This window comes from Calonectris borealis, chromosome 9 (genome assembly GCF_964195595.1).
Source record: "Calonectris borealis chromosome 9, bCalBor7.hap1.2, whole genome shotgun sequence".
NCBI classification, from domain to species: Eukaryota; Metazoa; Chordata; class Aves; order Procellariiformes; family Procellariidae; genus Calonectris; species Calonectris borealis.
This window is the reverse complement of record NC_134320.1, coordinates 15838339-15849700: the sequence shown is the minus strand read 5'-3', so window position 1 is coordinate 15849700 and position 11362 is coordinate 15838339. Positions and strand designations below refer to the sequence as shown.

The 11362-nt window shown below is 44.8% G+C and overlaps 1 protein-coding gene across 1 annotated transcript in view; it reads right to left on the bottom strand.

Annotated features, from left to right (window-relative positions):
- Positions 1 to 249: 249 nt before the first annotated feature.
- LOC142085895 (putative cation-transporting ATPase 13A4) overlaps positions 250 to 11362 on the bottom strand; it is a 41835-nt gene continuing 30722 nt past the window's right edge. Inside the window, exons 21-30 of the mRNA XM_075158423.1 lie at positions 10864 to 10943; positions 9480 to 9522; positions 8464 to 8573; positions 7562 to 7658; positions 6758 to 6830; positions 5415 to 5589; positions 4733 to 4947; positions 3102 to 3190; positions 1024 to 1104; positions 250 to 564 (exon numbers count right to left, since the gene is read on the bottom strand). Of these exons, the coding sequence (XP_075014524.1) occupies positions 343 to 564; positions 1024 to 1104; positions 3102 to 3190; positions 4733 to 4947; positions 5415 to 5589; positions 6758 to 6830; positions 7562 to 7658; positions 8464 to 8573; positions 9480 to 9522; positions 10864 to 10943 (1185 nt within the window). The 3' untranslated portion in view covers positions 250 to 342. The remainder of the gene's footprint in view (positions 565 to 1023; positions 1105 to 3101; positions 3191 to 4732; positions 4948 to 5414; positions 5590 to 6757; positions 6831 to 7561; positions 7659 to 8463; positions 8574 to 9479; positions 9523 to 10863; positions 10944 to 11362) is intronic.

Below are 11362 nucleotides of genomic sequence, written 5' to 3'. Positions count from 1 at the left end.
GAGAAGCCCCCACCTTTATGGACTGCATAATGCAGTTCAAGAGAGGGATGCAGCAATGGGGTGTTTCAACTGTGAATACTTTGCCAATATTCAGCAAGCTGTTCCATTTACAGCTGGCAGCCATTCATACATGGGCAAGGGGAGAGGAGAAACACTGTTGTGGCTTTATGCTACTGCAGCCAGCTTTTCTGCTTCCAGTTAATTTAAAAATAAGCCAGAGTTGGTTAGTCTCTGAATGGGGGGCCAGTGATGAGTCGGTCCTTCCTCTTTTATTATATCTCTGAGATAGTCTTTCTACAGCAAACTGCAACTGTCCCAGACACGCGTCCTCTGCAGTTGCCTTCAGAGTGCGTCCTCATTGCTGTCAAATGTTGGATTGCTATGGCCTCCCATATTTCCCTCTACTGATATTGCCACAGAATCTGAGAAGAAAGTTTCATTCAGAGGTGGCCAGGCTGAGTCCTGCTCCAACGCTCGCTGCAGCCTCTTGTAATGGCTCTTTGAGTGGTACCGGAAAGTCTTTTTCAGCAGCAGCCATAAGGGTCTGTTCTCGATGACAGCTTCCTGTAAAAGCAAGAGCAAAAGGAAGATTCTGGAGGACCTGGACAGCAGTCTTCCCTCTTCATCCTGCTCATCCACATCCCTTAAATAGGCTTTTACTGACCACTTCTCATATCAGCTCCACCAGAGCTCTCCACCAGAAAACCAAGACCAGCTCCTCCTGACAGTCTTCAGGATGTGAGTAGAAAATACCAAAGACTGCCCATATTTCTCTAGCCTGGGGCAGGGCCTGATACATCCCACTCATCAGAGGAAAGAAAAGGTGGTTGGGCCTTGCATTCCCTTATATCTGATCATTCAGATGTGGGCTTTGAGGAAGAGAGTAACGGTGAGGTAGCAGCAATGGCTCCTGTTTTACTAGATATGCCCAAGCTGGGCTGAAGAGGAGGGAGAAAGAGTGAGACCTGACCCTTTCGTCGCTCTAGTTAGTGCTGACAGGTACATTCAATGAAGCATGCTCACCTCAACAAGGAAGGACACAGCAAGTGTGACTATAAGCATTATCACCATGGAGATCCGCCATGTAGTAGGGGTGCAAACGAGCTGGGAAAAAAGCAGAGGAAGCTGTTAACAACATGCGTGCACACTAGACTAGGTGGGAGCTGGTGTCATAGAACCATAGAATCATTTAGGTTGGAAAAGAACCTTAAGATCGTCGAGTCCAACTATAAACCTAACACTGCCAACTCCACTGTGCCACGTCTACACTCAACCACTTCCCCGGGCACCTGTTCCAGTGCTTGATAACCCTTTCAGTGGAGAAATTTTTCCTAATATCCAATCTAAAGCTCCCCTGGCGCAACCTGAGGCCATTTCCTCTCATCCTATCGCTTGTTACTTGGGAGAAGAGACCGACACCCACTTCGCTACAACCTCCTTTCAGGTAGTTGTAGAGAGTAATAAGGTCTCCCCGAGCCTCCTTTTCTCTAGGCTAAACAACCCCAGTTCCCTCAGCTGCTCCTCATAGGACTTGTTCTCTAGACCCTTCACCAGCTTCGTGTCATCAAAAGCCAGGATCCCACACTGGCTGTACACTGCTGATGAGCCAATATTGCTACTTGTCTTGAGGAATTACTGATAAAGATGCTTTTAAACTTACGATGCAGCAGAGAAAACCCAGCTCCAGCTTCTCACAGCTGGCAGCACTGGCTTTCTGGCTGTAGCTCAACTTATTTGGGAGATCAGCTCAGATCCAAAATTTGGATCAGCAGTTTCTCCAGGGCTAGGCTATTGCAGAGTCTCTTATTGCCACTCCCTCCTTTTCTCTTCTCAGCAAATCCAATGTATTCCCTCCAGACAGCCTGGGAGTTTTGCAGTTCTCCCGAAGGGCATTTTAGCCCCTCACAGCTGCAGTGCTGACAATGTCCTGTGTCACCACAGCCCACAACAGGACTAAGACTTGCTTTAAAGTGCCATCTCGTGGCAGATTCTTTAACTGGGTCTGCCGGCTGAACTGCTGCTCTGGAAACAGTTACATGGTGAGGCAGCTTTAGCTAGACTGCTTGGCATTCAAAATCCAGGTCCATTCCCCTTGTCTATGTTTCTCTTTCCAAGTTTCATTATTTCCATTTCTAAATCTACTTGCTAACTGTCACGCAAAGATACAGGACTGGAAGCAGCATCATGTTCAATACTTGTTATTCAAAGCCACCACACTTCATCGTTCTGATTACAAATGTACTGAAAAAATAGCTGCGTGTTGCTTTTGTTGATTTGTTCCTGTGACTCCTAGCACAAGGCTGTGAGGGTGTCACAGTGGAGGAGGTTAACATCTCCCAGACTCAACATACTAATTGCCAGGTCCACTGACAACCCTGTCCTACGGCTGACGTAGATCTTATCCTTCCCCTGCAATTCCCCTAGGATGGATTTGCACAAGGCAACTCCCAGCTTGCATTCTGCCAGACTAAATAAGCCAAGCCCTATTGGTATTTATAAATCAAGGATCAAGACAGATCCTCTATTGCCATGACAGCCCCACTAGTCTTTCTCTACAACTGTTCTAAAGCAAAATGTTGCCTTAGGAAACTGCAGGCTGTCTGAAATTTAAACAGGGAGCCTGAAAATATTGGGGACTGAGAACCGAGAGCTGCTGTGAGTGCCGACTGGCAGATCTTCTGTGCAAGAGGATCTGTGTGCAGAGCAGCACAGCCTGAGAAACACAAGTGCATGGTGCTTTAGTTTAAACTTGCAGGGCCTAGCCCCTTTCTTCTCCTGGCTTCACAACTATCAAGCTACCAACATACCAAGCATGGTAAGCTTAGTGATGTCATCTTCTGTTGCATGGGCAATGCGCTGAAACAATCAAACGTACATGTGTAGCTGTCCAGGTGTCAGAATGCATAGATCTTAGTTTGGAGCTACCATATCTACAGAAGGTTCTTGATCCCATCATCTAAAATCCATCTCTTTAAATTTAATTTGTCTTTAGAGATGCCATGTATCTCTGCAAAAGTCTGTGCCTTTTGTTAAAAACAATCCCAGTGCACTTATAATGGGACTGGCAGTAGGAAGAAAACCCACCTTGGAACAATACTCACATCCATCTTAGAGTAGAGATCATCAATATCAGCAAACACCAAGAAGAGGCAAATGCCCAGCTGCCCTATGAGCACCAGTATGAACACATCTGAAGGGACAAGAACAAGCAAATAAAACTACAGGTTTATGAGCAATTTCAGCTGCTTGCCTTTACTACAGAAGATTGTAACCATTTTCTGTGTCAAACAGTCAAAAAAAAAGAATCCATAAGATAGGAAGGAACTTTCAGCAAAAGAAAAATGAACAGAGTAAAACCCCAGCTTTACTCAGTCAAGCAGATATATGTGAGGCTGGGACAAGCCTTGTAGCCACAAATTTAAAATGCCAAAAGAGTATTTTGAACATGCTATCTGACCTCTCGCGTCTGAGAAGCCTTCGAGCCTTCCAGTGAGTCTCACTCTGAGCTCAGTGTCTCCTGTCATTCAGAAAAATGTCCAGGATGTAGTCTTGCTCTTGTTGATACGATTAGGAACTTTGCCCTCAATTTCAGTGATATCAAGACTTTGCTCTCAATCAGGATCTAAAGAATCTCAGTAACGGAGAATCTATTGCCCTCCCCATCCATAAGCAAATGTTCCAATGATGAGTAAATTAATTTTCTCTTCAGCTGGCATGCACCAAACTTCACTCCCCAGCCACTCACTCTGGTTTTGCCTGGTTCTGGGAGACTGATGACCCGCTCTTCTGCTATCTGGGAGGAATGTCTTCTCCTCACTATTGCTATAACAAAACAGCAAAGCCATGAAACCTGCAGCATTAATTTAACTCTTCAGCCAAAAAAGAACTGAACAGAGCTTTGCCTGAGAGACAGCTGCAGGATTTGTCCCACAGAGAAAAAGAACAGCTCCCCTACACCTCACTGCAACTTCCAGAACTGCCACAATCACATGTGCTCATCTTCCCTTCACATGACAGCCTTTCAGAGGCAGAACAGACCTACTAGGCTTCACTACAGCCCCTTCAAGTTATTGCCTCTTCTGATGTTTCCTTTGGCCCTTACTGGCAGAGGAAGTTACTCTTTAAAGAAGTTACTGGTCATAGAGTTAGCAAATGCTAAATGTCTCTGGTTCTGAAATAGGAAACAGGGCCTCTGCAAATGCACAGATTTCATTGTATGTTTTCTTCTGAGGTGGGCCCAAAAGAATGCCCTGAACATGAGTTCTCTCAAATACTGCTCAACCAGCATGCTTTGGGGAGACAGGCATAGGGCTCTTCCAGAGTTATTCTGAAGACTAAAGCAAAGTGAGACCACCTAATTCTGGCTCTCCTTGAGATGTCTTATTCAGGCTGCCTTAAGTAATATGCTTCTGCCAGCCAACACCATTTTCCTGCTACTCCTTAAAAGTTTTTATCAAACTCCATTTGTCTGTTTCAGAAATCCAAATGCCAGGGCCAAGTGTTTAGCAGTACAGAAGCACAAAGTGTGGGCCCAGCTCAGAGAGCTGCTGGTTACAGGATGCCACTGGCACTAAAACTTCTGAAAAAAGTGGCCTTTAGTAATTTAGAAATCTAATATTGGGCTCCTGCTTTTTTGGCTGGCATTACTTTGGTCAAGTTTTAATTTTTCCCTAGTGAATTGACCTCCTGAATTGACTTACTCACAGATCTCTCCCTCTCTCCCCATACTTACAGTTTGTGTAGATGGGTTGCCTGAAAGGCTTTCCCTTGGAAAACACTAGTGCTACGATGAGGCAGTTGATGGTACTTAGCAGCCACACTGTGGTGTTTTCGTAGCTCTTGTAGCCATTGTCCGTTTGCCCATAGGCTCCATCTCTCAACCCATGGAGCCCCAGGCTGGAAATAGAGGAAGAATTCTCCATGTGGTTGTTCATTGAGAGGCAGGCGCTGAAAAAGAGTGTCACACTGGTCAGCAAATGATCACTGTCCTGGTTTTTTCCCCCAGCTTCCACTACCACTATCAGGAATCCTCCCTCACAGTCATTATTTGCTCCTGCTATCACAGGGATGTAGGTTATTGGCAATGTCCTCAATCCTACCCACTGGGTTGAGCTTGCTGAACTTGGCAGAGTCTGAGCTTAAACCTACTTGGATACCCTGGTTGTCCCTGCAATCAAATACTCTTCTTTGTGCTCAACAGAACCATTCTCACCACCTGCACTGTGCTGCACAGACTTGCTGGACAGCTTAGGGACCTGCGGACAACACTGGTTAATGTGTTTGCACCCTGTGGGGAAGCACAAGGTCTGCCTGCAGATGCTGATCAGGCCTGTAGTTGCTGATCAACAGTATCGTGCAGACCTGTCCCACTAGGTCTGCCCTATGTCACCCAGAGGCCCGAGAAGGGGACCTACCTGTGTATATCAGTCTTGGAATACCAAGGCTGCTCCTGGACCACCACAAACCCGAAAATCTGCATGCTGAGGCTGAAGAGGATGTTAAGTACAACAGAGAGCAGCAACGGGGGCGAGATGAGTTGGCTAGGAGGCCTGTAGGGAACCAGCTTTGGATAGGCACCTGTGAAACTCACTGAAACATGCACAGACATGTTTACTAGTGTGTCCAAAATACAAGCAATGCTGCTGCATATTACTGACTGCTATCAATGGCCAGCCTTTTCACAGTCTATAATGTTCTTTATAATACATACAAATACTATATCAAGTACAAAATACAGAGTTGTTTTCTTACAAAATCTTATTGGCCACAGAAGAGGTTAATTAATGGCATCTGACTATCATGAGGCATTTTTGGAAAATAAAACATTGGATTTTTATTTTATTTGGCTACTGTCAGGCCCAAGGATATAAGGACATGCTCAGGCTCTCCTGTTCTCTATCTGTCACTTGTCAACTGTGGCTTGGGATTTTCTGTTGCCCATGTTTTGTGCATCCTGCTGGACTACGCACCTAGTGCCTGGTTATTTGACCTATATAGAAAGCCTTGATGCAGTGTTCCAAATGGGCTACTTACAGCAAGGTAGCTTTTGGCACCCAGTATTGTGGCTGACTCTTTTAGGCTTGATTTAATCAAGGCCTTTTCCAGTTGTCTGTGTTCCAGCAGGGATGGAAGACAGCTATGTGTTTTTGCTATACGCTTTTCATGCCCCTGTCCTTGCCATTCCTGCTTCTAAACCTCTCCCTGCACTTACTCTACCTCAACAACCCTGTCTTTCTCTTTCCCCTCCAGTACTGGTTTCCTCTCTCACTCTTGGCTTACAACTTCCTGCTCTGTAGTGTCTGACATCTGTCATTTCTTTCTTCTCCATTTTCATCTTTCTTTCCTCTTGTGCCTCCTGCCTACACAGCTTCAAATATAAGTTGGACCCCAAACAGTTGATCCCTACACTTTTTCATTTGGGCATGGATCCTTAAGTATCTTCTTAATCTGCCTTCCTAAGTCAACAGGAAAAAGCCTGAATAGACTTTCCACTGCATTAGGTCTGTTTTTACTCCTTCCAGAGATAACATCCCAGTTATCAACCACCTACACGCTCAGCAAATGCACCACTAAGAATTACCCATCTTATTTCAGAGCTTTTCTCAAACAAGACGCCTCCTCTACTAATCTAAACATCCTGTACTCTATGTAGTCTCTCTTTTCTTCCTTTCTGTACATAGAATGATGCATTTCCAAGGAGGTGAAAAATATTTGAGATCCTTCTCTCATTAATATATAGGATGACTAAGGGGCTTACTTGTCACACCAATTACAGTGGTAATAGCCAGATCTTGGAACAAAAATTGGTAATTCCCAAAGGAGTTTAGTTGCTGAAAAGAGGAACACAAAGAAAAAAAATCACAAATCAGACATTTGCTGTAGGCTTGTTTATATCGTCTCCAGAAAGCCGTATTATTTTCATGGAGCTAATGCTCTGCTGTTTGTTCTGAAATGCTACCCAGCAGATAAGGGGACCACACAATCCACCACCCTGCCAATAGATTCGTCATCATTGGGCCTGCAGTGAATACTCTCATTTTGTGCATTGTTGGGACTAACAACGCTTCCAGTTCACTCAATGCAATAAAAAAGAAGGTTATTTGAAGAGACGTGCTTTCTCAATGCTGGGTGACTTCTGAATGCAAAGCCCTCCTCTCTATTTGGGAAGAAGCCATGCAAAAGTGGTTTAAGGCTCTCCAGGGGATTTTGCTTACTGTCAAGTTAATTCATGTTTTAAATGCTGAATAAATTGCAACAACATATGCTTACACCAGATTCTCCCTTTTCACAGACATATGCCCTCATCCAAAACACTGTTCAGTATCTCAGACTTCTTTTTGCCCAGCTTGGATCTTGAGCCCACTGGCTGAAGTTAATGGGAAGAATCTTTCCAGTTTTCAGCTGAGAGTACAGGAGGACCATATGATCACACCACAGAAGTTTGCAGCTCAGATAAAGGTAAAGCTCCATACCCTAGTTTTATTGGGGCTTTTATGCCATGTTCCTCCTACAAGGGAGTAGTAGCCCACCCAGTTCTAGCCAACATGTTCCCAAGACATACCCAGTACAGTAGGAGAACACCAAGGTACTGAATGGTGCTGTACAGTGCCATGTACTTGAACATGCAGAAAGAAGTGACGAGGGCAGCACGGCCTTCCCTGTGTGAAGACATGAATAAAGGACAGCAATTAGGTGATGGGTCTGCTTCTGTTGCCAGTCTTCTCAAAACACTGTTGAAAAACAAGGCACATGTCACAAGTAGAGAAGTCTGCCAGTATCTTGCTGAGAGGTGAAATAAATAAATAAAATGTGGCCTGAATGAAAGTAAAATCCTCACTTGCAGAAATCCTGCTGCAAGCAAAAGGGCTTGATTCTAGTCATCTATGTTCCCAAGACTTCAACTTACCCCAGCGAGTTTTCCTGCTGACATTAACAGTGCAGGTAACAACTCCATATAAGGAAAAACATACAAAGCCAAGCAGCTGCTCAGTGAATTCGAATTAACAAGTCCTACTGAACATATGGTATCCAACGAGGGTAACGCACTCTCCCTGATTATTCATCTGCCCCAGTCAGCAAAATCAGGACCCTGGCATAACAGATGCTAATGTTTTGCTTGCATAGGGTATCAGAGGCAGGACCTAACAGTAGTGTACAGGTTGATTGGTGGACATTTGATCAGCTTTATGGAGCATTGTTCATTTTGCTATTTCTTTTGCATTTAAAATACTGCTAATGACATAAAACTCAGCTGCAGATGCCCTCCTCCTGTAGTTTTGAGGGAATTAATATATCTTAAAGGAATTTCAGATGGGAACTGGGCAAATGGCAATTTCAAGGTCAAAGACATTTATTTTTCTCTAGATATGTACATTCCGGCCTGGTGGTAACACCCAACACTAATATTTGAGAGGAGTGGGAAATGTCTCCTTTATGAAATAGGAAACAAAAATCCATGCTTACCTGATTAGCTCTGGCACACATGCTATGCTGGGGGTTCGGGATGTGAAAGGTGAAGCCACAGATGCCTCCTGCTCCGACAGTGATATCCCTGCATGCGCCACTTTCAAAGCCTGAAAGTCACATTCTTCTTCAGCACTCACAAACCAGGAAGACACAGCAACTGACATGTCAGCCAAGAAGTGACCCCTTATTACAGGGTGCATTCTGTGAACAGCAGTCCCTCTTCACTCCCTGGGTGTGCTCCACCCGAAAGGTTCCTCCAGTAGGATTTGTTTGAGGCATCGGGTCCAGAAGAATGGGGATGTGAGCATGGGAAAGTCAATTTTCCACAGACCCCAAAGCCATCCACTACCAGCTGCAGAAGCCAGGTTTGGCTCTGCCTCCTTTGACAGCACTTATTTGCAGTCACACTTGATGTAGACAGTCTAGGTTCTCTGCTTGCTTCTCGCAGCAGAATCCTTGGGACTTTGCGTTAGGGCAAGTGAGTGCTTCACTGCTTAGGCGGCATTGCTCTCACTGCCACAAGGATGTGTGAAGTCATGGAGTGAACTGAACCTGCCCAGAAGGGAGTTATGGGTCCCTCCTGAACATGGACCCTTCCTTTTGGAAAAGAAACTTTCTTGCACTTCTAAAATGTGCATTTACAAAAACCTTGTAGGGCTACAGCTGTTCCCCATGGAAACTCCTCCTCACCCTAGTCTTCTCCACCCCCGGACACTGAAGATGTTGACAGAAACCCCACTGGAGGATTTAGAGAATCCTCTGGTGGTTTTTGCGAAGGAAATGAATCAGTCCTTGAGCCCACAAACTGCAACAATCTCTGCCTAGGACAGCTCTTGCATGGTAAGGACCACACTGTGGGATAAGGCCTGAATCAGTACTGGTGCCAGTAGAGCTGCTCTGTGAATAAGCAGAGCCCTCCCATCTTCAGCATGTGCTCAGTTTGGGATATTCTACTGGTATTGCATTCATTTTTCATTTTTTAAATAAATATATGGTAAAGAATTTTCACTTACCCCGCAGTCATTGGCTCCATCTCCACACATGCCCACAAAGTAACTAAAAAATAAAGTGACCTACAGTTCAGTTCTGGGGAAAGTGAGACCTATAAACAAGAGGGAATCAGAGCCTCCTCCATGTGAGTCATTTATGCAAGTCATGCGAGCTTTTTGTTAAAAGCCCTTCTGGAAAGCTTCTGAAAGACTGAAATACAAGTCCGGGACTTCGGACTGTGCATAAGCCTTGGGCTGGCACCTCAGATGTATCTACAGTAAAGAGTTTCTGCTGTGACGGACTGAAGAACACATTAGCATGAAGTTTTATGTTCACTACAATGGACTCAGACTCCCACCTTCACTGGGTTTAAGGTCAATCATAACAGAGGAAAGGGCTAATGGTGACAGCCCTGCTCAGAAAGGAAGGATTGCAGGCACTGGTATCTCATGTTCCCTGGGAACAGATATTGCTTTGGGGTCCAGTCCTGCCAGAATCTCTTGGGGCAGACAGAGTGACAGAGGCAGTTGGAGTAGAGAGAGAAGGAGAACGTGGGCTTAACAGGATATCTGGAGACAGCTCCCCACCCTGAGACTGAAATAACTTTGCGAAATGATGAGCCCTAAAAGTAAATCCTTATAACTGCAGCATCCGAGTAAAATCAGTAGTGCTTCAGGAGGTGACTCACTTGTGTCTTTTACTGCTGAGGCCTGGATTTCAGTGCAATTCTCACTGGGAGGCATTGATGGTGGTCCAGGGAGGCCAGACAGTGGTTGGGGTGCTCACAACTGCTCACACCAGGCTGATAATCTGAAACAGCCTAAAGCTTACCCTGCTCTAGGGCAAGGCCAGGGGCTAGCTAGTTGAGGTGAGGGTGGGGGTCTTCAAAAGACTTGCGAAATAGCTGAATAATAAGCAACAAGACACTTGGGACTCAGGAACATATATACACCTCTATGACTGTGAGCATAACAGGGCATACCAATCCAGACTGCCCTGCCATGTTTTCTAACCCATCACACTGAGTCAGCAATAGTGCAGTAAAAAGACTGCTAGCATCAGAGAAGCTGCAGTGCTGGGAGACATTCCTAAAAATCTTGGGTAGAAAAGTGCCCCTCCTTCAGGCCCAGAAAGAGAAGTAAGAACGAAAGATAACATGAACGAAGGAAACCCAGAATCATGGGAGTGTTAGGTCTTTGCTGGGTTGCCAAACTAACACGGACTTCAGTGTCTCTTCTTTAACAGGCTTTTGGAATTTAATTGCCAAGCTGTATGTCTGTGGAAGTTTCAGTTTTGTGCACTTCCAGGAAGCGCTATGTTAGACAAAAGCTAGCTCTTACTAGACTCTTTTCAAGCCTGGAAATTCATCAAACACTTCCTAAATCTTAGTGCTCATTATGAACTTACTCCAGCTTTTGAAACTCTTCTACAAGACTGGATTTCTGACCAGGAGACATTCTAGCAAAAACTGTTCCATTCAGCAGGAGCTGTAAGGAGAAGAAGAAGTGATTTTTTAAGCACTTGAGGTAAGAGTCACAGTGATTTCAGTGATAATCTGGAATAGAAACCACCAAAAATCCACATTTCCAAACAACTGATGCTAGACTCCAAAGCAAGAAAGGCTGATGATCAAAAATAAAAGGTATCTTAAATAATATTTTGAAAAAATAACAATCACAATAAGGACAAAAGGCCTGGTGTGTCATTTGAGTTACCTGATGAACACAGATTACCAGGCAGGGATTTATTAGAGGAGAATTCATGAGACTACCCTTTCCATAAAACAGACAAGTCATGCTGAATTGCATGCTGTGGAATACCATGTTTTCTCCTGTTCTCCAAAACATAAGAGAATCAGTGCAGGCGGGCCAGGCATATGGGCACAAATGTTTCAAGTCATGTCCTC